Raw genomic sequence first — 27,485 nt, 5'->3', positions numbered from 1 at the left:
CCTCTTCTCACCTCTCAAGTGCTCCTATTCTCTCATTTCTTTCCTGGCTTCCTATTTCCCAAACGCTACATTTCCATTCACACTCCCGCCCAAGCCCTGAGTCCCCATTTGGGTACTTGTGTTTTGGTGCTCATACTTATGCTAACTGTATGACGGATGTAAGTGCATGTACCTAAACGTTAGGTGTATTGATACCAATAATGCTAGCTAATGCTGTCCGATTCAGGGAAAAAATTTTCGATTCCTGCCCAATAAGGCATTTTGGCTTTTTTTTTTCAAATATCCCGGTGGGATTATTTTGTATGCCAAACACAACAAAAAACAGGACACCATAAAGTGTTTTAAAAACCTTAAACTGACATAGGTGCTCAGAACCAATAAAGGTGGTAAGAAAAATCACAAACGGGGACAAGCCCCTAAATGCGCTTTCCAGTGTCTATCATTGTACCAATTCTTGTTGTCAGGAGAAAGTGTGTTAGTATCAAAAACATTTCAAATATTCAATTATTAAAGATATAAATGTGCTTTCAATTCCAATGTGTGCAAAGCTTTAGCTTAACTTAGATACAGCCGGAGTAGTTTCACTATAGCATATTTTGTAGCCTTTCCACCCACTCCTCCCCCTTTTAGAACATAAAAACATAAGTATTGCTGTTGCTGGGTCAGACCAGTGTTCCATCATGTCCAGCAGTCCGCTCACGCAGTGGCCTTCCGGTCAAAGACCAGCGCCCTGAGACCAGCCCTACCTCCGACCTCACACCAGCGATGTGGTGTAAACAAAATAAACAAAAAAGACTCTTCCTCTCTCTTTTAGGTCCTAGTTCAAGCTCTCTATCTAACACCAGCTCTGGCAGGACGTACATTTCAAATCTGACATAGAGAATGACACAGGAGCAAATTTTTCCCCGTCCCCGCAGGATCTCATTTTCCTGTTCCATCCTAGGGAGTTCTTTATCTGTAAAGATGGAAACAGTGAAAAGTACACTGTCTTGGTGGTGGACTCTCAGCGATTCTATTCACGCTCAAATCACAAAGATCGTGAATAGAATCGCCAAGAGTCCACCGCCCTGATGCAACCACATAGCGAAACGTCAGCTAGCTTCACTCATAGAAACATAGAACATGACGGCAGAAAAGGGCCACGGCCCATCTAGTCTGCCCACACTAATGGCCCACCCCCTAACTACCTCCATGAAGAGATCCCACTTGCCAATCCCATCTTTTCTTAAAATCTGGCATGCTGCTGGCCTCAATTACCTGTTGTGGAAGATTATTCCAGCAATCAACCACCCTTACTGTGAAGAAATATTTTCTGGTGTCGCCATGAAATTTCCCAGCCCTGATTTTCAACGGATGCCCTCTTGTTGCCGTGGGTCCTTTAAGGAAAAAGAGATCCTCTTCCACCTCGATACGGCCTGTGATATATTTGAACGTCTCGATCATATCTCCCCTCTCTCTGCGTTACTCGAGTGAGTACAGCTGCAACTTACACAGTCGTTCCTCTTACGGGAGATCCTTGAGACCTGAGACCATCCTGGTGGCCATTCGCTGAACCGACTCAACTCTCCACACATCTTTTTGATAATGCGGCCTCCAGAATTGTACACAGTATTCCAGATGGGGTCTCACCATGGATCTGTACAACGGCATTATGACCTCGGGCTTACAGCTGATGAAACTTCTACGGATACAGCCCATGATATGTCTAGCCCTGGATGAAGCTTTCTCCACTTGATTGGCAGTCTTCATGTCTTCGCTAATGATCCATCTCTTCTGTCTGTGTGGAGCAGACCAGCAAAGACAGCAGGAGTTTCATTAAACAATTTTCCCTGCCTAAGCTAAGTTTAATACAGTGGTACCTTGGTTTACGAGCATAATTCGTTCCAGAAGCATGCTCATAAACCAAATTACTCGTATATCAAAGCGAGTTTCCCCATAGAAAGTAAGGGAAACTCGCTTGATTCGTTCCCCCCCCCCGAGGCTAGTGGCACTGCTCTAATCCCCCCCTCCCCCGGAGAACCGGCATTGCTCCCCCCCCCCGCATGATCCGCCATCCACCATGATCCGGAATCCCCCCGCTCGCATTGCCCCCCCCCCCGCCGCAATCCAACATCCTCCCCGTACCCATCAACCACCCGAACGCATCACTTACCCCCCATCTGGCACCCGGCACCAACGCACAGGACATGCCGGTGCCCGAAGATCTCTCGTCCTTTTTTCTGGGCCTTGAGCATCTGCGCATGCTCAAGGCCTTAGTTCCTGCTCTCCCCGAGATTCTCAGGAACTAAGGCCTTGAGCATAGAAACATAGAAACATAGAAAGATGACGGCAGATAAGGGCCATAGCCCATCAAGTCTGCCCACACTATTTACCCACCCTCTTAAATCTACTGACCCGCTCATTCAGTCCTAGTGACCCTATCCCTTGGCATGACCTCGTAGGGATCCCACATAGGTATCCCATTTGTTCTTGAAGTCTGAGATGCTGCGCGCCTCGACCACCTGCACTGGAAGCTCGTTCCAATGCTCAATCACTCTCTCCGTGAAGAAGTATTTCCTGGTGTCTCCACGAAACTTCCCTCCCCTGAGCTTGAGCGGATGTCCTCTTGTGGTCGAGGGTCCCCTGAGAAGAAAGATATCATCTTCCACCTCTACCCGTCCCGTGATGTACTTAAATGTCTCAATCATGTCTCCCCTCTCCCTACGCTCCTCGAGAGTGTAGAGCTGCAATTTGCTCAGTCTTTCTTCGTACGGGAGATCCTTTAGCCCCGAGACCATCCTGGTGGCCATCCGCTGAACCGATTCAACTCTGAGCACATCCTTGCGGTAATGTGGCCTCCAGAATTGAACACAGTATTCCAGATGCGGTCTCACCATGGCTCTGTACAGTGGCATCATGACTTCAGGTTTCCTGTTGACGAAGCTTCTCTTGATACAGCCTATCATTTGCCGTGCTTTAGATGAAGCCTTCTCCACTTGAGTGGCTGCTTTCATGTCAGCACTGATGATTACTCCTAAGTCTCATTCTGCCGTAGTCCTGGCTAAAGTTTCTCCATTCAGGGTGTAAGTTCTGCAAGGATTTCCGTTGCCGAGATGCATGACCTTACATTTCTTGGCGTTGAAGCCCAGCTGCCAGATCAAGGACCAACTTTCTAAAGTACGCAGGTCTTGCTCCATAGCATCCTGAAGATTATAGCCGTTTACTACATTGCATAGTTTGGCGTCATCAGCGAATAAGGTTACCTTGCCTTGGAGCCCTTGAGTCAGATCCCTAATGAATATGTTGAAGAGGAGTGGGCCCAGGACCGAACCCTGTGGCACTCCGCTGGTCACCTCTGACATTTTAGAAAGGGTACCGTTGACCACCACCCTCTGAAGTCTGCCACTAAGCCAATCTTTAACCCATGCAGTTAGAGTCTCTCCTAATCCCATAGAATTCATCTTGTTCAGCAGCCTGCGGTGTGGGACGCTGTCAAACGCTTTGCTGAAGTCCAGGTACACGACGTCCAAGGACTCTCCTGAGTCTAGTCTTCTTGTTACCCAGTCAAAGAAGCTTATTAGATTGGACTGGCATGACCTACCCTTGGTGAATCCATGTTGGCTGGGATCCCGGAGATTTCCCTCGTTCAGGATCGTATCTAATTTATACTTAATTAGTGTTTCCATGAGTTTGCACACTATTGAGGTGAGGCTTACCGGTCTATAGTTCGCAGCCTCAGCCTTGCAACCCTTTTTATGTAGAGGAACGACGTTGGCTGTTTTCCAGTCCAACGGAACTATCCCCGTACTTAGTGAGAGATTGAAGAGCACCGCCAACGGTTCTGCCAGGACATCTCTCAATTCTCTGAGCACTCTTGGGTGTAAATTGTCCGGTCCCATGGCCTTGTTTACCTTTAGCCTTGCCAGTTCGTTGTAGACGTCCCCAGGAGTGAACTCAAAGTTCTGAAACGGGTCATCCACGTCTTGTTTTATCATCAACTGTGGTCCGTGTCCCGGTGCTTCGCAGGTGAAGACTGAGCAGAAATATTCATTTAGTAGTTCTGCTTTTTCTGAATCCGCCACTGCGTAGTTTCCGTCCGGTTGTCTAAGGCGTACTATACCGTCTGTGTTCCTTTTCCTATCGCTGATATACCTAAAGAAGGATTTGTCCCCTTTTTTAATGTTTTTTGCCAGAGTTTCTTCCACTCGACGTTTGGCCTCCCTAACTGCTGTTTTGACCGCTGCCGATCTGGTCTTATATTCTACTTTAGTTTCTCTTCTCTGGGTGCGTTTGTAGGAAAGAAATGCTTTTTTCTTCTCCTTGATGAGGAGTGAGATCTCTTCAGTGAACCATTGGGGTTTGTTGTTTCTTTGCCGTTTATCTACTGATTTTATGTAGCGATTAGTTGCTTCGTGTATGGATGATTTCAGGTACGACCACATAGTTTCCACATTGCCGGTCTCTGCTTGGTCCTGTAGCGTCTGATGAACGTGATCTCCCATACGTGCGAAGTCGGCTCCCCGAAAGTTGAGCACCTTTGTTTTTGTGATTGATTTAGGGGATCCTTTCCCAATGTTGAACCATACCATGTTATGGTCGCTGGAGGCTAGCGTATCTCCTACCGAGACCTCTGAGATGCTTTCCCCGTTTGTAAGTACCAGGTCTAGGATCGTCTGGGCCCTAGTGGGCTCCGTTACCATCTGTCTGAGATGTACTCCTTTTATGGAGTTCAGAAGCCTCCTGCTGCTGCTGGTTGCTGCTGAAAATGTGTTCCAGTCTGCGTCAGGCATGTTGAAGTCCCCTAGCAGCACAGTGTCACCCCGTAGAGTTATATTCTCTATGTCTTCAATTAATTCTGCGTCCATGTTTTCCGGTTGTCTTGGAGGTCTGTATACCACACCAAGATACAGGCATTTTTTACTACCTCGTGCCAGGTTAACCCAGAGGGACTCCCCGGTATACTTGACATCAGTGATCCTGGTAGTTTTGATGTCTTCCTTAATGTATAGTGCTACCCCTCCACCTAACCTGCCCTCTCTGTCCTGACGAAGTAGACTGTACCCCGGTATAGCCATATCCCACCCATGTGCGTCAGTGAACCAAGTCTCGGATATTGCCACCACGTCCAGGTTGGCATCCCTTATTTCAGTTTCTAGTTCTAGAATTTTATTGCCTAAACTGTGTGCATTAACATACATGGCCCTCCACACTTTGTGTTTGCTGAGTCCCTGTAAGGCTATTCCTGACCGAGTCTGTGTGGCTCCAAGAGAACTGTTTGCATATTGGGTCCTTACCTCGGAATCTGAGTGTCGACTCGTCCCATCAGGATAGTTCCTTTCCACCCCAGTATATGAGTAGGTCCCCTCCCCCAACTTACCTAGTTTAAAGCCCTGCGAAGTAGGCGGGCTAGTCGGTGTCCGAAGATGTTCTTCCCTCTGCTGGTCAAATGGAGTCCGTCTGGTCCCTGTAGTCCTTGCAGCGCCTCTCTATGATCCAGGAATCCGAAGTTCATATCTCGACACCATCCTCGTAGCCATTCGTTCGTTCTCAGGATGCATTCATCTCTGGCTCTTCCCTTGCCTCTAACTGGTAGGATTGACGAGAAGACTACATGCGCAGATGCTCAAGGCCCAGAAAAAAGGACGAGAGATCTTCGGGCACCGGCATGTCCTGTGCGTTGGTGCCGGGTGCCAGATGGGGGGTAAGTGATGCGTTCGGGTGGGTGATGGGTAGGGGGAGGATGTCGGATTGTGATGGGGGAGGCGCTTGTACATCGAGGCAAGCTCGGTTTGCGAGGCACCAATTTTGCGAATGTTTTGCTCGTCTTGCAAAACACTCGCAAACCGGTGCACTCGTAAACCGAGGTACCACTGTACTTCACTTTATCCCAGGACAAGCAGGCAGCATATTCTCTACATGTGGGTGACGTCACCGACGGAGCCCCCTAGCGGACATTTTCGCAAGCAGACTTGCTCGAAGACCTACAGGCTTGCGAGTGGCCCGCGCGTGCCCCTCCCGCCCTGCCTAGGGCATGCGTCTCCTCAGTTCAATGTTTTCCGCGGAGCCAGAAGCACTGTTCCCTTACTTCGCACGATCTCTTGCACCGCGGCTTATTTGGTTTGTTTCCTTTGAGTCACTGTGCTCGCGTCTTTTAATTTGTGTATTTTCATTTTTTTCCGTTCGTGTATTTTTGACCGGGTTTCCGGTCTTCCTCTGGCAACCTGGCCTCGCGGGGCCACGGCTTTCTTTTTCTTATGTCCCGGCCTCATTCCGGTTTTAAAAACTGAACTAAGTGCAACCGGGTTATCTCCATCACCGATCCTCATCGTTGGTGTGTGGAGTGCCTGGGTGCAGAGCACCGCGCTGAGTCGTGTCCCCGTTGTGCGACCTTGCAACCGCAGGCTCTTCGTCGGAGGGTGGCCAAGATTCTCCAGCTATTTGGCCCTATGGATCCTGCGGGACAGGCCTCGAGCTCAGCCTTGGCACCCTCGGTGTGTGCCTTGGCCTCGAAGTCCCCATCAGCCTCGAAGGCTCCGGCCTCAGTTCCTCCTGCTGCTCCAGCCTTGGGTAAGTCTCCACTTTCCTCCTCAGGTGTGCCGGCAAAGAAGCCTTCTTCGGAGTCTCATGTCAGCGCCGCCTCGTCGGTGTCTTTGAGACATCACTCTAAGCGTGCCTCCTCATGTAGGGAATACTCTTCTTCGAGGTCGCCCCCGAAGGAGCGCACTGCTGCACCTCCGACCCACCTACCTTTGGTCTCGGTGCCTATGTTTGAGGACATGCTTAAGGCTATTATAACCACGCAGTTTTCCTCAGTGGTCAGCCAACTTGTCCCAACCTCGACGGCTTTAACCTCGGTCTCGACCCAGTCTCGGTCTGACCAGCTTGAGCTTCCTCTCGTCTCTCAAGTCCTTCCTTGTAAGACCTGTCGGGTTCCCTCGAGCGAGTCTTCCTCCCCTGAGTCCCCGGCTCGCCTCTTCTAAAAAGCCCCGATCGTCTCCGCCCTGTCTGGGCAGGTCTCCAACCTCGAGACCCTCTAGACACACGCTTGTCCTCGAATTGGACTCTAGTGTATGTTCCCCTTCGAGGCGCTTACCGGCTTCTCAAGGGCTTCCTTCGAAGCCGGTTGGGGAATTTTCCTATACCCCGTCTTCTCCGAGGCTTCCCCAATGGTTTCCTCGGACTCCGGGGTCTTCCCCGATGCATCTGGCGTGGGGCCGTTCCTCGACTCCCCCTACACACCTTAGTCGAACCTCTTCGGTCTCCCGTTCACGGGACCCTGAGGCCCCGGCTTACTATTCCAGGGAGGTTTGTCCCTCGTTCTCGGCTGCACCCCGATCTCGGTCGGCGTCTCCCCCGGAGGATGTCTTCGTCTCGGATCTCCTCTTTTTCTCGTTTCATCTCTGACATGAGCAGAGCTCTGAACCTAGATCTTCAGTCCAACTCTTGCTTTACTCAGGAATACCTGGCGGAATTGGAAGTTGACAATAAGCCTCGTGAGGTTCTCCGGCAGACGTTTCTCTGGAACCAGGAAACACCTTATGCTGTTACGGCTATTCCCTCTAAGTTGGAGTCCCGTTACCGGACTGTCCCGGTGAAAGGGTTTGAGGATATTCAGCTTTCCCACCAGTCCTTGGTGGTTGAGTCTTCCTTGAAGAAATCAAACCCCTTGAGGGTTTACGCTGCGGTCCCTCCGGGCAGGGAGGGCGGCACGATGGACAAATTTGGTCGCCATCTTTATCAGAATTCGATGATGGCGAACCGTGTCCTTAATTACAATTCTTCACTTCCTACCTCTGGTTCTGTATCAGTGTCCTCCGCTCGTTCTGGGAGGTCGTTCCAGAACCTCAGTGTCGGGAGTTTCGTCTCCTCGAGGAGACCCTCTCCCAACTCTGCCTGTATATGTTCCAGGCCTCTTACGAAGCCTTTGAATTGTCCTTGAGAGTTACAGCCTTTGCCATCGCCATGCGTCACCTCGCTTGGCTCCGGATTGTGGACATAGATCCGAATCTTCAGGATCGCCTTGCCAATCTCCCGTGTGTGGGTCATGAGCTCTTCGATGATTCCATCGAAGCTGCCACTAAGCGCCTCTCAGACTGCGAGCGGTCCTTTGCGTCTCTGGTGAAACTTAAGCCAAAGGCTCCTCCGGCTCGCCAATATAAAATTCCTCTCCGGAGGTACCCGCAAAAGTCCAGTCCTGCTGACTCGAGGCCCCCTGCAAAATGGCCCCTGCAGCAGCAGCCACGTCAACCCAAGACTCAGCCACCGGCCCCGGCAAAGGCCGGGCCGTCCTTTTGACAATTCAGTCCGAGCCTGCGGGCTCCCTTTCTGGAGTCTTCCCCCTTCCCCATTGGGGTCATCTCCGTCATTTCTATGCCCAGTGGGAGAGTCTTACTACCGACAGTTGGGTGCTATCTATCATCCGGGAGGGTTACTCCCTCCACTTCAGTCGCATACCCCAGGACATGCTTCCAAGAGAGTTTCCTTCTGCTCAGTCTCAGCTCCTTCTCTTTTTGCAGGAAGCTCAGGCCCTGCTTCGCCTTCGGGAGGTCGAGGAGTGTCCCCCAGAATAGTGGAACTCCGGATTTTATTCCCGGTATTTTCTGGTACCCAAAAAGACGGGGAATCTACGTCCGATCCTGGACCTCCGTGCTCTGAACAAGTTTCTGGTCCGGGAACAATTCATAATGCTCACCCTTCCCACGTTGTATCCCCTCTTGGACGAGGGGGACTGGCTGTGCTCACTGGACCTTAAGGAGGCATATACGCCCATTCCAATACACCCGGCCTCTCGCCGGTATTTGAGATTCCGGGTGGGGGATCTCCATTTCCAGTATCGTGTTCTTCTCTTCAGCCTGGTGGCCTCTCTGAGGGTTTTCACGAAATGTCTAGTTGTGGTAGCTGCGGCCCTGCGTCTCCACAGCCTGCAGGTGTTTCCCTACCTCGACGACTGGTTAATCAAAGCGTCCTCTTGCGACGAAGTCCTGCGAGTGACGAATCAAACCATCGTGCTCCTTCAGAGTCTCGGCTTCGAGGTAAACTTTCCCAAGTCTCACCTATGCCCATCTCAGTCTCTCGAGTTCATTGGAGCGGTCCTGGACACAGTTCGTCTCTGCTCCTTCCTGCCTCGGCCTCGTCAGGAGGCCCTTAACCATTTGTGTCGAATGGTGACCCATCTGCCCTCGGCGCCAGCCCAACTCATGATTGGCCTCCTAGGTCACATGGCCACCATGGTTCACGTGACTCCTTTTGCCAGACTTCACCTACGTATTCCTCAATGGACTCTGGTGTCCCAATGGAACCAGGCTCGAGATCCTCTCTCTCGATGCATTGTTGTGACTCCTTTGTTGCAGAGGTCTCTCCGTTGGTGGATGCTCTCTTCCAATCTTTCCAGAGGTTTTCTGTTTCATGCTCCTCCTCCGCAGAAGATCCTCACATCAGACTCGTCGACATATGCTTGGGGGGCTCATCTGGACAGTTTAGGCACCCAGGGTCTTTGGTCCCGTACCGACCGCTTTTGTCGCATCAATCTTCTGGAGCTTCGAGCGATTTTCCTTGCTCTGAAAGCCTTTTGTCACCTGCTTCACGACCGGGTGGTCCTGGTTCGCACGGACAACCAGATCGCCATGCATTATATCAATAAACAGGGGGGCATGGGGTCCAGGTCCCTGTGCCTGGAGGCGGTGCGGCTCTGGGATTGGGCCATTCGCCACAACATATTCCTTCGAGCTGTCTACATTCAGGGCCAGATGAACTGTCTGGCCGACAAATTGAGTCGTCTGCTGCAGCCTCACGAGTGGTCGCTCCACTCCGGGACCCTGCGTCAAGTGTTTGCTCATTGGGGGACTTCGGACGTCGATCTGTTCACATCCCCCCCTCAATCACAAGTTACCTCGCTTCTGCTCCAGGGTTTACACCCCTCTCAGGCTCAAGGTGGATGCCTTCCTTCTGGATTGGGCAAACGAGTTCCTGTATGCGTTCCCTCCATTCCCTCTGATTCTCAAGACTCTCGTCATTCTCAAGTCCACGAGTGCCACCATGATTATAATAGCTCCTCGGTGGCCCCGACAGCCGTGGTTCTCCCTTCTGTTGCAACTCAGTACCAGGGAGCCTCTTCCTCTACCTATTTTTCCTTCTCTCCTTACTCAGAGGTGGGGTTCTCTGCTTCATCCGAACCTCCAGTCTCTGCACTTAACAGCTTGGTTCTCCCAGCCTGTGCTGGATGTCCTGGAGGCGTCTCGGAAGGAGTCCACTCGCCACTGTTACCATCAGAAGTGGACCCGTTTTTCTTCTTGGTGTGCTTCTCGATAGCTGGAGCCTCTCTCTGCCTCCTTGTCTGGTGTCCTGGATTATCTGTTGCACTTGTCTGGCGTTGGGCTCAAGTCCTCTTCGGTTCGAGTCCACCTTAGTGCCATTGCGGCTTTTCACCAGCCGATTGACAGGAAGCCTATCTCTGTTCATCCTGTGGTTTCCCGCTTCATGAAAGGACTTTTCCATGTTATCCGCCCCTTAAACCTCCTCCGGTGGTTTGGGAACTTAACGTGGTCTTGCTCAATTGATGAAACCTCCGTTCGAGCCGCTTGCGTGAGCTCACTTGAAATAACTTACTTGGAAAGTTGTGTTTCTTATTGCTCTCACTTCTTCCCGTTGGGTCAGTGAGCTTCAAGCCTTGATGGCGGACCTGCCTTTCACTGTCTTCCATCATGATAAGGTGGTTCTCCGTACCCATCCTAAGTTCTTGCCCAAGATTGTTTCTAATTTTCACATCAACCAATCCATTGTTCTTCCTGTGTTTTTTACGAAGCCCCATTCTCACCCTGGAGAAGTGGCTCTGCATTCCCTTGATTGTAAGCGTGCGCTGGCTTTCTACCTGAAGCGCACCGGTCCTATCGTTCTGCTCCCCAGCTGTTCCTCTCTTTCGATCCTAATCGCTTGGGTCGCTCTGTTTCTAAGCGGACCATTTCTAACTGGTTGGCCGCTTGTATTTCTTTTTGTTACGCTCAGGCTGGTCTCTCCCTGCCGGGTCGAGTCACAGGCCACAAGGTCCAAGCGATGGGGGCGTCTGTTGCTTTCCTCCGCTCGACTCTCATCGAGGAAATCTGTAAGGCTGCCACTTGGTCCTCGGTTCATACGTTCACCTCACATTACTGTCTGGATGCTTTCTCCAGACGTGATGGCCATTTCGGCCAATCTGTTTTGCGAAATCTTTTCTCCTGAACTTGCCAACTCTCCCTCCATTCCCTTTATAGTTAGCTTGGAGGTCTCCCACATGTAGAGAATATGCTGCCTGCTTGTCCTGGGATAAAGCACAGTTACTTACCTAACAGGTGTTATCCAGGGACACCAGGCAGATATTCTCACAACCCACCCACCTCCCCGTGGTTGGCTTCTTTGCTTGCTATCTGAACTGAGGACACGCATGCCGTAGGCAGGGCGGGAGGGTCCTGCGTGCTTGCGCGGGCCAATCGCAAGCCTGAAGGTCTTCGAACAAGTCTGCTTGCGAAAACGTCCGCTAGGGGGCTCCGTCGGTGACGTCACCCACATAGAAACATAGAAACATGTAGAGAATATCTGCCTGCTGTCCCTGGATAACACCTGTTACAGTAAGTAACTGTGCTTTTTTGATTATCCAGTCATAACAGCATTGGTGAATTGCTAGGCAGGAAGGGGATAAGGGCCAATGAGGTTATTTCCCTGTCCAGTGCAGTTGCTGAGTTAACTTACAACGCACGGGGATCTGAGGCCCTCCCCTTATAAAGTATTCTTCAAGGAATTAAGACTGTCTGAGATAAGTCTAACGGAAGAGTACTTTTCACTGTTTCCATCTTTTAAAGTTAAGAGTGTAACAGAGAGGTATTTTTATGAGAATTTAGATTGATCTCTCTGCATTCTATATAATTTTCGATGATGAGTTCTTTAACTGTCCCTGCTCCATTCCTGCAAGCTCTGTCCTCATCTGTACAAGTCTCAAACACTTCAAAATCACAGGCTTCTAGGCTTGTGCAGTTAAAGCAGAGCTTACAAGAATGGGGCAGGGTCAAGGACAGCGACAAAACTCGTGGGGACGGGGAAATTGAGTCGCTGCAGGGACGGGGAAAAATTTGTCCCCGAGTCATTCTGCAATCACAAAATATATTAAAAAAATTTTTCCTACCTTCCACTGCCATATCCAACATTTGTTTCTTTCCCACTGTCTACTGTTTCTCTCTCGCCTTCTCCTTCCCTTGCGTCCTTGGTCAAACCTCTCTATTCCCTTCCATGCCGCATCTTTCCCTTCCCCTCTCTTATGATGTGCAACATTTCTTTCTCCCTGCCCTCCACCCTATGTCCAACATTTCTCCCTCTCTCTTCTCCATGCATGTTTCCCTCCTCTCCATCATATGCAGGATTTATCCCTCTTACCCCTTTCTACCTCTTCTCTGCCTTCCTCTTCTCCACCCAAACAATTCTTCCTCTCTCTCCCCCATGTGCAACATCTTTCCTCCCCTACCACCCATTCCCCTGTAGCAGCTTTCCATCTCTCCCATCCTCCTGTACAGTAGTTTTCCATCCCTCCCTCCCATCCCCCTATGCAGCAGCACCCCACCAACTATTCCACTGTGCGACCTGACATACCTCCGAGGCCTCCTAAAGCTGCAGTGGCAGTGGGCGGTCAGCAAAGGCATCGTTCTAAACAGGTTACTCGTGGCCTGCCCCGCTAGGGCTTCCCTCTGCTGCATCATCAGTGACATGGCAGAGGTAAGGCCCTGGTGGGGTAGGTTGCGAGCCGCCCATTCAGAACAATGCTGCTGCTGCTTTAGGAGGTCTTGGAGGTAAGTCAGGTCTCACCGAGGAATGAGGGTTGTTGGTCGCAGAATTGGTGAGTCCGATTTTCTCGGACAATGAATTGATTTGAATCAATTCACCAAAGTGAATCGGTGAGTCAGTTCGAATCAGGCAGCACTACACAACCTAGGTGCATAGGTTTCATTCGCAAATAGGCTTCTACCCTACAGCCTTTGGTGGCTCAGTAGAGGTGCTGTTATAAAATTGCTCTCTTGATGTCTTTTCTAGCCATCCCTTTTATACTCTGCTTTAATGTCCACTATATCATATGAGAACATTACATTTTCTCACCATTCTGCATTTTCATACCTGTCATGTTGATCTTGTGTTAATTTAACCTTATTGAGTGGATGTTAATAAACTTTATCTGTGTTTTTGTTTTGTTTTTTAAATAGGATGATGATGGGCAGGTTTGGTGAGTAAAGATAAGTTTGTGAATATATTTAAGTTTAAAGTTTTGAATGAATCATGCAAATGATTTTGTAGTTTAAATAGCTATCCATAATGAATACAGCAGCAATTTGTATGGAAATGACTGGGATTATAATCAGTATCCTAGTGTATGGCCAACAGACTTGGTTGTTTACGGCTTTAGATTGTGTGGTTTGTAGATTCAGTGACTCTTCACCTCTGTATTCCAGGAACAATTTGTTGTTTAAGCACAGAAAGAGGAGAGGATTTTCTTTTATGTTCAGGCCAAGTTATTTGTAGAGCCGGTTGATTAATGTCGTGAATAAACATGCTGTTCCTATTCTGTTTGTGACAAAATGCCTGTGAAAATAGAGCCCATTGTTTTCAAATAAGTGAAACAGTGTTTAGACACCAAAAGTAGAAAATGTTCAGTGAGGCGCTGTGCCAGTTGTAAGGGGAAGATGTAAAAAGAACAATTAATTTCATAAAAGCCCCTATGAGCCGTGCTGAGGAATGACATCAGGTTTTTTAAATATTTATATTTATTTGAATTTTCACATCAATTCACAAGAATAATCTTGTTCCATGCAACACAGGGAAAGAAACAACTTTTTACCAATTAACCAAAAATCAAATACAGAAACATATTTATCCCTTTCTTAGACCACAATTATGGGGGGGGGGGGGAATCCTTTATAATAGAGATATTTAAAGTAATAATAAGTTCAAAGGAAAAGGCTTAATGTGAAACTGGTTACTATCTAGCTAATGATCCATTCCTTAATCAGTCCTTGATGATCTTCTTGACTTTCAGAAACTCCCTCAAGTGGTCTGGCGAAAAAAAAGTATACTTAATTCCCAAATAACTCACCAGACATTTGCAGGGATAAGCTAAAAGAAACGTAGTCCCCAATTTAAGAGTCTCTTTACGCATAGAAAGGAAATATTTTCTTCGCTCTTGAGTGACTTTGGAGACATCTGGGTACATCCAAATCCGTTGTTATCCAAATAATTTTTGAGAATTCTTAAAGTATAGTCTTAAAACCATATTTAAGTTTTGCTCAAAAACAAAAGATATTAGAAGAGTAGCTCTTTCAGTATTTACATTCAAAGTTTGTTTCAAAAGAGCAGTCACATTCCCAAAATCAATCTAATTCTCTCCTTCAATTTGCTTGACCATCTCTTTTTGAGGCATCTTTTTATTCGGAAGATAATAGATCTTGTTTACTGGAGGAATATTGTCAGAGGAAATATTCAAATTTTCAATTAAATATCTTTTCAGAAAATCTATAGGTGGAATTCCAGGGGAAAATGGAAAATTCAGGATGCAAAGATTCAATCTCCGATTTTAATTTTCAATTTGTTCTAATTTTCTGTGTATAAAGGAATTGTCTTTAATAGTTGCATTTTTAAATGTTTGCAACTGCTTTATATCATCCTGTATTTGTTTAGTTTGGGTTGAGAAATCCAATTTCACTGAGTCAACAGTTTTAGTGAGATTATCCAACTTGGTATTAATATTTATTACCTCCTCAGTTGTTTTACCCAGCGAGGTCTCCAAATATCTCCCAAGGAGTGACCAAATATCTCCCAAGGACGCCTCCGTGGGAGAGGGATGGATTTCCTTTCTCTCTGTAGTTGTCAAAATCTTCAGCTGCCCTGCCATACTGGCTCAGCGCCCTCACCAGGAAGCCCCGTAGAATCCCTTCTGGGATCATAGGCCTCCTGCAACTGAACCCCGGCAGAGGCTGGACACGGAAGGATTGGATGGAGCCGGAGGGGATAGAGATGTTTCAAGTCCCATTAGGGGAAGAGGTTCTCCCAAATCTTCCCCCGATGCCAGGTAGGAATGACATCAGTTGATGTCTGTCTTTCTTCAAACTTGTGACATGGATTGCGGGCAGTCGGACTTCCTGATTTACGTGCAAGGTTGAGACCACCTTTCGCAGAAAAAAAAAAGTACTGTGCGCAGTGAGACTCCAGCCTCCGTAAATCTTGAGAGAAGGCTCTCTGCATGACAGAGCCTGTTGCTCCAAAACCCGTCTTGCTAAAGCGATAGCTACCAGAAAAAAAGTCTTTACGGTAAGATTCATCATTAATGCCTCTTGTAAGGGCCCGTAGGGAGCCTTACTGAGAGCCTGCAAGATTTCACGCTGGGAACATCTGTTGCACAGGAGAATGCAGCTGCAATGCTCCCTTCAAAAATCTGGCTACATCAAGATGGGAAACCAAAGAAACTTTCTTCACTCAAGCCTTAAAGCATGAGAGGCCTGTTACCTGCACTTTGAAGGACACAACTGCCAGGCTCTTCATGAGCCCGTCCTGAAGGAACGCTCGAACCACTGTTATTGGAGCCTTAAAAGGCTCACATTCTGCTTAGCACACCTGTGCTGAAACATTTTCCAAGCCTTAGTATAGGCTGCGACAGTCACCAATTTTTTTAGATCTGAAGAGGATAACTATGACCACATCCAAGTAGCCTTTCTGCACTAAGGCTGTGTGCTCAAGAGCCATGCCATAAGCCTAAAGCGTTAGATGCTCCAGGGCAATTGGAGCGTGAGAAATCAGGGTTTGATGAAGTGGCGGTTTGAGACACTCTGTAGCCGAACAAAATTCGCATACCATGGTCAACGTGGCCAATCTGGAGCAACCAGGATTACTATGGGCCAAATGATCCACTATTTTTGAATGACCTGGCTTATCATGGGCCTAGGGAGAAACACGTACTACAGCCCTATCTCTGGCCAGGGTTGTAGTAGAGTGTCCATGCCAGCACTTCTGGGTTCAAATCTTTAGCTGAAGAACCGAGAGACTTATTTGTTGGTTGCTTACACCATCAGATCAAACTTTGGACACCACCAGTATCTCAAAATACGGTCGAAAGTCTTCTGGGACAAGGACTGTCAGCTAAGATAGTTAGCCGGCATATTGTCCACTCATGCTACATGTGCTGCTGATAGAACTTGTAGGTGGACTTTTGCCCAGCGAAACAAGAACTGGACCTCTAGACTCAATGGGGCATGCTTGGTGCCTCTCTGCCTGTTGACATATGCCACTACCGTGGCATTGTCTGAGAAAACCCTGCCTGCTTTGCCTTCCAGGAAATGCTTCAATGACTGCAATACTAGACGAATGGTTCGTAATTCCATTGATGGATCATTTCCTCTGAGAGGGCAACCACCGGTTGGATGACCCTCGTAATAACTCCCTCAGCCATAAAGACTGGCATCTGTTGTCAGGATCACCCAAGAGGAAAGGCGAAGAAGCAAGCTTTTGGACAACGACTTCAGCTGGAGCCACCAATGAAAACTTTGACAGGCCTCCACCATCCAGGCCCGTGCAGAGAATCTGTCTGTGGAGACCAGCAGGACAATAGCTTTAACCCAAGGAATAACTCTGCTTTTGCCCAAGGAACAACCTCTATGGTCGCTACTATCCCAACACTTGTAGATATTGCCAAACCGTTGGCACTAGCATTGCCAGGATCTCCAAAATCTGATGTCTTAGCTTCAGTTTTCAAGGATCTGGGGAAAAAAATCTAGCTTTCTCCTGTGCTGAAATGGATCCCCAAATACTCTAGGGATTGTATCAGTTCTAGGTCCTGTAGCAATTGGACAACTTGTGCCACTGCTTTTTTTTCACCATCGATCTTGGACAATGCTCTGATCAGCCAGTTGTCCAAGTATGCGCACACCTGCCTTGCGTTGCACAGGTGTAACTATCATCACCTTGGTAAAGGCGCAAGGTGCCATTGCCAGATGGAATGGAGGCACCGAGAATTGGAAATGTCTCTCTAGCACATGGAATCTCAGTAAGCCTTTGTCAAATCCGGTGAGGTTAGAAATTCCTCCGGCGCTACCGAAGCTATAACTGAACACAAAAACATTCAGGAAAGAACTGAAAACCATACTATTCAAGAAATTTGTCAAATGTTCTAACCAAACCGTATCGACCATTCCCAGATCCTGACACATTGTAATCTCCCTGGGAATGCCCAGGCTAATTTCTTGTTGTAAGCTGCCTAGAACTGAAAGGTATTGGCGGGGTAGAAGACATCAATGTAATGTAAGGGTCACTCTCTGGAATCAGGGCACTTTCAGTGCTGCATTGACTGACTTCAGATCCAGGATTGGCCTCCAGTTATCTGTCTTTCTTGGGCACAATGAAATATATAGAATATCTGCCTAAAACCTGGCAGTTTGTCTGGGTCTTGGAAAGCCCCAACAAACTCTGGCTGCTTCTGTAGGGCCACTGAGCATGCATGGATTTTATTTATTCAATTTTCTATACCGTTCTCCCAGGGGAGCTCAGAATGGTTTACATGAATTTATTCAGGTACTGAAGCATTTTTCCCTGTCTGTCCCTGCAGGTTCACAAACTATCTAATGTACCTGGGGCAATGGGGGATTAAGTGACTTGCCCAGGGTCACAAGGAGCAGCATAGGTTTGAACCCACAACCTCAGAGTGTTGAGGCTGTAGCTTTAATCACTGTATCACACACTCTCTATGACATCACACTCATCCACGCGTGCTCCAGGCCCTCCAGACGCAGAAGATGAGAGGAGGCTTTGTGGGGAGGGGCTGGAGTCAGAATAGAGCAGGGCCATGTGTCTGGGGTTTTACTGCTCAAAATATGGTGGGAAGAGTCATTGGTGGGAAGAGCAGTCATTTTAGGTCCCGTTTCAGTTTCTGTGCAGCAAGAGCAATTTCAGCCCCCATTGTGAGGTTGGGGGTGTCAGTGTCCATTCACCTACTCCAGGCCCAGGGGCTCCAAGTTCAAGTGGCTTTTTAAAAATAGGCTTGAGTTCAGTGTTCTTTGTTTCAATCAGAAAAACCTCTTTACTTTCTAAATAGGGTAATTTGTTAGCCAGTGCCAGATCTTTCCACATTCTGTTGCTATCTTCCTAGAAAAAGCTTGTTACCTCAGGTGTTTGCCTGCAGCCTGATAACAAGGAAGATTTGTTTTCTTTGTTTTGTGATTGCCCTTTTGTCAGTTCTCTACCTCCTCCTGAATCCCCATAAACCTGCAAACTGTTGACAGATGGCTGCCATTTTAATGAAATAATCCTGAGGCTGCTAAAAATAGTTTCCATTTATTTTTTTAACAAATCCTGTTGTTGTGATGGAAGACAAATAATCTTGGCTTCTCTGTGAATGGAAGGAGAACAAAAGCACCAGGAAGTAGCAGTTTTCATCCTGCTTCTGTTAAAGTGTGAAATGTCCCTCTTCAGGACAGGGAACATCATTTTCTCTTGGTATCAAATAAACTCAGGGCCAGGGTGGGAGTGATTTTTGTTTTACTGGCAATTCTCAGCACAATAACATGCAAATTATATGCATGCAATGTGTGAGGAAATTGCCAGTAAAGGGAGGGGAGGAGCTTGCTCAAAAGAAAAATCAGTAGCACAGCTCCTCCTCCTGCCTGTCAAATAAAAAGCAGCTCCTACTCCCCCTGTCTGAACCAGCAAGCAGGGAGAGTACCATATTTTCACGCATATAACGCGCGCGTTATACGCGTTTTTACCTACCGCGCATACCCCTCGCGCGTTATATGCGTGAGCGCGGTATACAAAAGTTTTAAAACATAGTTCCCACCCCGCCCGACGCCCGATTCACCCCCCCCAGCAGGACCGCTCGCACCCCCACCCCGAACGACCGCTCGCACGCGCTCCCACCCGCACCCACGATCGGAGCAAGAGGGAGCCCAAGCCCTCTTGCCCGGCCGACTCCCCGACGTCCGATACATCCCCCCCCCGGCAGGACCACTCGCACTCCGAACGACCGCTCGCACGCGCTCCCACCCGCACCCGCATCCACGATCGGAGCAAGAGGGAGCCCAAGCCCTCTTGCCCGGCCGACTCCCCGACGTCCGATACATCCCCCCCCCCGGCAGGACCACTCGCACCCCCACCCCGAACGACCGCTCGCACGCGCTCCCACCCGCATCCACGATCGGAGCAAGAGGGAGCCCAAGCCCTCTTGCCCGGCCGACTCCCCGACGTCCGATACATTCCCCCCCCCCCCGGCAGGACCACTCGCACCCCCACCCCGAAGGACCGCCGACTTCCCGACAATATCGGGCCAGAAGGGAGCCCAAACCCTCCTGGCCACGGCGACCCCCTAACCCCACCCCGCACTACATTACGGGCAGGAGGGATCCCAGGCCCTCCTGCCCTCGACGCAAACCCCCCCCCCCCCCACCGCCCGCCCCCCCCCAGGAACCTCCGACCGCCCCCCAGCCGACCCGCGATCCCCCTGGCGACCCCCACGACCCCCCCCACCCCCCTTCCCCGTACCTTTGGTAGTTGGCCGGACAGACGGGAGCCAAACCCGCCTGTCCGGCAGGCAGCCAACGAAGGAATGAGGCCGGATTGGCCCATCCATCCTAAAGCTCCGCCTACTGGTGGGGCCTAAGGCGCGTGGGCCAATCAGAATAGGCCCTGGAGCCTTAGGTCCCACCTGAGGGCGCGGCCTGAGGCACATGGGCCCAACCCGACCATGTGCCTCAGGCCGCGCCCCCAGGTGGGACCTAAGGCTCCAGGGCCTATTCTGATTGGCCCACGCGCCTTAGGCCCCACCAGTAGGCGGAGCTTTAGGATGGATGGGCCAATCCGGCCTCATTCCTTCGTTGGCTGCCTGCCGGACAGGCGGGTTTGGCTCCCGTCTGTCCGGCCAACTACCAAAGGTACGGGGAAGGGGGGGTCGCCAGGGGGGTCGCGGGTCGGCTGGGGGAGCGGTCGGAGGTTCTTGGGGGGGCGGTCGTTGGGGGGGAGGGGGGTTTGCGTCGAGGGCAGGAGGGCCTGGGATCCCTCCTGCCCGTAATGTAGTGCGGGGTGGGGTTAGGGGGTCGCCGTGGCCAGGAGGGTTTGGGCTCCCTTCTGGCCCAACTACCAAAGGTACGGGGAAGGGGGGTGGGGGGTCGTGGGGGTCGCCAGGGGGGGTCGCGGGTCGGCTGGGGGGGGCGGTCGGAGGTTCTTGGGGGGGGGCAGTCGTTGGAGGGAGGGGGGTTTGCGTCGAGGGCAGGAGGGCCTGGGATCCCTCCTGCCCGTAATGTAGTGCGGGGTGGGGTTAGGGGGTCGCCGTGGCCAGGAGGATTTGGGCTCCCTCCTGGCCCGATATTGTTGGGGAGTCGGCGGTCCTTCGGGGGGAGGGATGTATCGGACGTCGGGGGGGGGGGGGCATCAGGCTTTCAGGATGGGGACAGACCTTCAAGGGGGGACAGTGCACGGAAGTCAGGGGGGGTGAACGGAGAGTCGGAAAGTCAGGGCGGGCGAAAGGAGCGTCGGGCAGCATGCGCGGTATACCCGTGAGCGCGGTATACCAAAGTTTTTGTACATATCATCGTGATTTCTGCGCGCTATACCCGTGTGCGCGTTTTATACGGGTGCGCGTTATTTGCGTGAAAATACGGTAGGGGCTGCTTTTTTTAATGGACGCAGCTGTTGTGTGTACACAGCACACACACAAGAGCTGCACCTATAATCCCTACCCCCCCCAGCCACTGACCACACAAGACTGGTGGTCTAGAGGGCCAACCCAATCTCCCACAGCCCCCACCACACAAGCCTGGTGGTCTAGTGTGCCATCTCCCCCCATCCCCCCTCATACCTTTTTAGAAGAGTGGCAAGAGGGGAGCTCACTCACTCTCGCTGGCAGGCCTACCTCTTCAAAATGGCAGGCCTCCCCCTTCCCAGTGCATCCTGGAATGCACCGGGGAGGGGCCTAAGGCCCTGATTGGCCCAGGCACATAAGACCCCTCCTATGTGCCAATCAGGGTCTTAGGCTTCTCAGGAAGGGGGAGGCCCGCCATTTTGAAGAGGCAGGCCTGCCAGCGACAGTGAGTGAGCTCCCCTCTTGCCGCTCTTCTAAAAAGGCTTGTGTGGTGGAGGCTATGGAAGACTATTGGGGGAGGTTGGATGGCCCTCTAGGCTACTGTTCTTCAACCGCCGGTCTGCGTACCAGTGCCGATCCGCAGGAAATTTCTGCCGGTCCGCACAGGGCCGCAAGATTAAGGTGACCGTTTTCAGATATCCTGTCCCGAAGCTGTGCTCGGGGAAACGGGACAGGCGATCATTTCCTGTCCCTACCTGTCGCACAAAAAAAAAAGCCTCCCTCCTTCCTTTCCCCCGGTCCCCTGCTCTTACCGCCCTGCTGCTGCTGCTGTTAAAGCCGACAGGAAGTCTTCTTTCCAACGTCAATTCTGACGTCGGAGAGGACGTTCTGGGCCAGCCAATCGCTGCCTGGCTGGCCCAGAATGTCCTCTCCGACGTCAGAATTTACGTCAGAAAGAAGACTTCCTGTCGGCTTTAGCAGCAGCAGCAGGGCGGTAAGAGCAGGGGAAAGGAAGGAGGGAGGCTTTTTTTTGCACGACAGGGAGGGAAGGAGGTAGGCAGGCAAGCAGGCTGGCTGCGGGGGTGGGGGTGGGACAAAGTATGGAAGGCAGTGAGAGGGACATAGGAAGGAGGCACTGGGGGCACTAAAGAGATAGGAAAGAGGCACTGGGGGCACTAAAGACAGGAAGAGGCACTAAGGACATGGGAAGGAGGCACTGGGGGCACTAAAAACAAGGGAAGGAGGCACCGGGGGGGGGGACTAAGGACATAGGAAGGAAAGAGGGAGGGAATAGAAAGGGACAATTCTTGGGCCTGAGTGCAGAAAGAAAGAAATGAAAGAAAGGATACACAGACAGAAGGAAATGCAACCAGAGACTCATGAAATCACCAGACAGCAAAGGTAGGAAAAATGATTTTATTTTCAATTTAGTGATCAAAACATGTCAGTTTTGAGAATTTATATCTGCTGTCTATATTTTGCACTATATTTGTCTATTTTTCTATAGTTACTGAGGTGACCGAGTTTGCGGAAACGGGGTTTTAAAATTTTAGTCCTAGTAGTTTGCCAGTCCACAAAATAATTATTTTATTTCTGCCGGTCCATGGGTGCAAAAAGGTAGAAAAACACTGCTCTAGACCACCAGGCTTGTGTAGTGAGTGGCTGTTGGGGGGGGGGAGGGATTATAGGTGCAGGATGCACCAGGAAGGAGGAAGCCTGCTGGCAGGAGTGAGTGAGCTCTCCTCCTGCCAGTCTTCTAAAAAGGTAACGGGGGGACGGGGGGGGGGGCAGGGGGGGAGACCGGACCACCCCACCCCACTCCACCCGACTAGGCTTGTGTGGTGGGAGGCTTTGGGAGTCTGTAAGGGGGTAAGCTTGCTGCCAGGGGGGTGTCAGAGGGGGGAATGGCCCACTAGACTACCAGACTTGTGTGGTGGGGGCTGTCAGCAGGGGAAGTTTGCTATTGGGGGGGTTATGTGTGCACACAGCAGTTGCACCCATTAAAGAAAAAGCCTGCAAAAAGAATCCCTCCTGCCAAAAACCCGAAGGAACGGTACAGTTTAGGAGGTGAAGAACTTATGTGAATGACAGAAAAACGGGACTTGGGTGTGATAGTATATGATGATCTTAAGGTGGCCAAACAGGTTGAAAAGATGAGGGCAAAAGCTAAAAGGATGCTAGGGTGCATAGAAAGAGTTGCAAAAAGAAAAATGATTATGCATGCCTTTGGGATATGCCCTCCACGAGCCTGCTCGAAAAAGATCTCACACGCGCCTCTGGAACAAGTTACCTACCTACATAAGATCATTAGAAGGTCTATTGAACTTCAGGAAGGCAATAAAAATCCACCTCTTCCCCTTTAGAATGCACCTGCCCAAATTCCCAAACCTTTCAAAGAAGAGCACCTTCGCCCTTTGCTGTCACGAGACTCAAGCGTTGATGCGCTTCACCCACCATACCATCAACTGTCCCATGATATAATGCTCTACCATACCAAGCCACCTCCTGTGGTATAATACGCAGCCTCCACTGTGCAAGATCCCACCATACTACTATATACCGTACTATGTCCAACCACACTACGCTTTGTCAGACAATACTTGCTACATTTTGTCATACTGTCACCTTTCTCACTCTCTCTACTATACTATACATTGAATCTTTCATGCTATGATTACCACACAATGTCTACTGTGCTACATTCTCATGCTATGCCCACTACACAATGTTTGCCATCTCATGTCTACTGCCCTAGGTTCTACCTTGTAACATACCAGGAAAAACAAATACATGGTGGAGTACACTGTTGCCACAAACCCAATCATACTATTCTTTTAGAAGGTTATTGAAAACGTATTTATTTGTTACTGGATAAATATTGTGAAATGTTAATTGACCGAAATGATTTGTAACTCGAATATCACAGCTGTACCATATGCTATGTAATGATTGCTGTTTTGTAACAGTCCTCTTGATGTAAACCGCCTAGAACTAATATGGTGTTGGCAGTATAAATATCAAGAATAAAGTCATTATCATTACCATACTGTCAAATTATACTAGGTTAGCCACATGTGTATACTATATCTACCATGCTGTTTCCTATGCTATGTTTTGTATATATAATACTAGGTATGCCGTGCTATGCATGTACAGTACTCCCCCGATATTCGCGGGGGATCTGTTCCAGGAACCCCTGTGAATGTTGAAAAACCGCAAATACGGTTTTTAGCAGGAGAGGGCAGCCGGAATGCCGGTGAGTGAAGGACCGCCTCTTCCTGTACTAAAGTTGGGCCTCACCAATCAGTAACTGTGTGTCAAAGTAGCTCCTGATTGGTGAGGCCCGAGTTTAGTACAGGAAGAGGCGGTTGGAGGATACAGCGAGTGATTTCCTTCACTCGCCGGCGCTCCGGCTGCCCTGTCCTGCCCGGTCATTCGCGGTCGGAAAATACCACGAATGACCAGAACTGTGAATTTGCGAGGGAGCACTGTATATATAATACTATGTTTGCCAAGTTATGTTAACTACACTTGTAGTACAATGTTTGTCATGCTATGTTTGCCATGCTGTGATTTGTCATACAATGCTCGTCATGTTATGTCTCACCATGTATGTAAACTTGTAACCCATTCTAAGCTCCCCTGGGAGGACGGGATATAAAACCAAACAGTAGGAGAAAGGAGATATTGATGCCCCTGAATAAGATTCTGGTGAGGCCTTATTTAGAATATTGTGTATAATTTTGGAGTCCTAAACAAACAACTGTGGAGACTTATGTTGCTAATGTAGACTTTTTATTGGAATAGAAGAGTCAATAAAACATCTACAACTTGATATAGTTGTGGATGTTTTATTGACTCTTCTATTCCACTAAAAAGTCTACACCAGTCTCCATAGTTGTTTGCTTGGGATTTCCGCTCTTTCTGTGGAGCCTCAGGGTCAATTTCTTTGGTTGGTATGAAAAGGATGGAGTCGGTCCAGAGAAAGGATACTAAAATGGTGCGTGGTCTTTGTATAGAGACAGATTTAAAGATCTCAAAATGAATATTTTGGAGGAAAGACGGGAGAGGGGGAGTTTTGAAAGAGATGTTTAAATACCTACGTGGCGTAAATGCGCATGAGTCGAGTCTCTTTCATTTGAAAAGAAGCTATGGAATGAGAGGGCATAGGATGAAGTTAAGAGGTGATAGGCTCGGGAGTCATCTAAGGAAATACTTTTTTACAGAAAGGGTGGAAGATGCGTGGAACAGTCTCCTGGAAGAGGTGGTGGAGGCAGAGACTGTGTCTGAATTCAAGAAATCATGGGATAGGCACATGGAATCTCTTAGAGAGAAGAAGAGTTAATGGTTACGGCGGATGGGCAGACTGGATGGGCTATTTGGCCTTTATCTGCCATCATGTTTCTATGTTTCTTCATGGGGGGAGGCACAAGACTACCAAGCTTTTTGGGGGACTACAAGGAATTGGGGCTGGTGGCAGGTCTAAGCTGCTTAATTTTCCTGTCAGTGCCTGAGCCAATCAGCACTCAGGCACTGACAGAAAAGTAAGGCTACCACAGCTCAGACCCTGTCGGTAAATATCAGCCCCAATTCCTCAAAATGGAAGGGCATTCCATTTTAAGGATCACCCAGAGAGCTCATTTTAATATTAATGACCTCATTGTACTACATTTGCACATTACAATCGAAGGCTGCTAGAAAGCATGGAAAAAAACATGGTCAGCCATTTTAATAATTGGGTGGTAAAATGGTTTAGCGCAATCATGAAATGCACGGTGACTTTAGAAGATCAGCTTCTCGGGCCCATAAGCACAAAACTCACCATGCGTTTAACAATTGTCGCTAAACCAGGCCCCAATGCTCAAAAGCTTTCCCTGGCAGTAAAAGTCCTTGAAGGGAAGGCTGTCCTGCCAGTGCATAAAAGGGTTCTCCATGGCTGCTACCAATTGCCCTAGCAGCCTTCGAGAATTCTATGCTAATTTATTACAAGGAGCTAATTAGCATTTTAATGAGCACTCTATAAATCATTGCACAGCAGTGAAAGCTGCTGTTTCACGTGCAATCTTTTTTAATGGCAGGGTCTGAGCTGTCATTACCTTACTTTCCTGTCAGTTGCCTGAGCACTGATTGGCTCAGACACTGACAGGAAAGTAAGGCTTCATGACAGCTCAGACCTTGTTGCAGGCTTAGCTAAACCGAGGTTTCCCCTACTATGGAGCCAGCAAAGGAATCCACGATCAGATGGGTTTTTTAATGGATGCAGCTGTTGTGTGTGCACAACACACACACGAGAGCTGAGCTTATTAAAAAAAAAAATCCCCTGTACCTTCAATACAGAACGGCAGAAAGGATGCTGACTCTCTCCTGCAATCATCACCCCCCCCCCCTCCCTTTCCGGCACCATCCCCTAACACCCCCCTGTATCTTCAATACAAGATGGCAGTAGGGATACCCATTCCCTCCTGTCACCAGCACCACCCCCACCCTGACACCTCTTCCCTCATACTTTCAATACAAGATTGGAAGGAGGGATGTTCATTTTTTCCTACCGGCAGGCCTGCCCTTTCAAAATGGTAGACCTTGACAGTGCATCCTGGGATGCACTGTGAGGGGCCTAAGGCCTATGCCCAATGCATCCTGGGATGAGCGTAAGACCTAGTTTGGCTCAGGTGCCTAAGGCTCCTCCCCTTAGGCTGCCGAGCCAATCAGGGCTTTAGGCCCCTCTCAGTACATCTTAGGATCAGCTCCAGTATAAGCTGTGCCACAACTCTTAACTTATGATAAAGGTATAGGACACCCCTCTCCTTCTTTCTACATGTTCTCTTCATTTAAGAATAAATCTGATTATAATATGCTCAAAGAGCACAGGGAACCCTCAGTGACCTTGAAAGCAGAAACATTTCTGACCAAAAGCTTTTTTTGTACTTGGGCCATCAGGGAGTTGTAGAACAGGCAGCTGTCTTGCATGCTTCCCTGGACTTGAGCATTTTACCCAGAGCAATTTTTTTCTAGCAAAAATGATGCCAGTATTCAAATACTAGGCCATTATTCAGGATTGGGGTGATCACTAAGGGTCCCACCCCACTGTAGTCGGGCTCCCCTGTAACCAGCCCCAGAATCCATGAAAAGGCAGCATTGAGTGTGCAGAACCTGAGCTCTTTTATTAACCTTTTAATTAGCAGATGGTAAAATGGCTGCTTTATGTAATTTGATTTTGAACGAGGGCGACAGTGCCAAGTAACAGGCATTTGGAGATGTAGATCTCCTTTAAGAGCATGTAGAAACATAGAAGATGACGGCAGAAAAGGGCTATGACCCAATTTCCTTATCTTGACCCTCGTAGGGATCCCACATGGGTATCCCATTTATTCTTAAAGTCTGGCACGCTGTCTGCCTTGATCACCTGCACTGGAAGCTTGTTCCAATGATCAACCACTTTCTCTGTGAAGAAATACTTTCTGGTGTCGCCATGAAATTTTCCACCCCTGAGTTTGAGGGGGTGCCCTCTTGTGGCCGAGGGTCCCTTGAGAAAGAAAATATCATCTTCCACTTCGACACGTCCTGTGAGGTACTTAAATGTTTCGATCATGTCTCCCCTCTCCCTACGTTCCTCGAGAGTGTAGAGCTGCAATTTGTTCAGTCTCTCAACATACGAGAGATCCTTGAGCCCCGAGATCACCCTGGTGGCCGTCTGCTGAACCGATTCAATTCTGCGCACATCTTTACTGTAATGTGGCCTTCAGAATTGCACACAGTACTCCAGATGAGGTCTCACCATAGCCCTGTACAACGGCATTATGACTTCAGGCTTTCGGCTGACGAAACTTCTATTGATACAACCCAATATCTGCCTTGCCTTAGATGAAGCCTTCTCCACTTGATTGGCAGTTTTCATGTCTGCACTGATGATTACTCCTAAATCTCGTTCTGCTGAAGTCCT

The 27,485-nt window shown here is 49.2% G+C and overlaps 1 protein-coding gene across 3 annotated transcripts in view; it reads left to right on the top strand.

The window, feature by feature from the left end:
* Positions 1-27,485, top strand: part of PARVB (parvin beta) — a 276,144-nt gene that overhangs the window by 164,365 nt on the left and 84,294 nt on the right. For all 3 annotated transcript variants that reach the window (XM_033952575.1, XM_033952576.1, XM_033952578.1), the window contains exon 8: positions 13,197-13,216. In XM_033952575.1, the coding sequence (XP_033808466.1) occupies positions 13,197-13,216 (20 nt within the window). The remainder of the gene's footprint in view (positions 1-13,196; positions 13,217-27,485) is intronic.

The sequence above is a fragment of the Geotrypetes seraphini genome, chromosome 7 (assembly GCF_902459505.1).
Source record: "Geotrypetes seraphini chromosome 7, aGeoSer1.1, whole genome shotgun sequence".
Lineage (NCBI taxonomy): Eukaryota > Metazoa > Chordata > Amphibia > Gymnophiona > Dermophiidae > Geotrypetes > Geotrypetes seraphini.
This window is presented reverse-complemented; position numbering and strand designations above follow the sequence as displayed.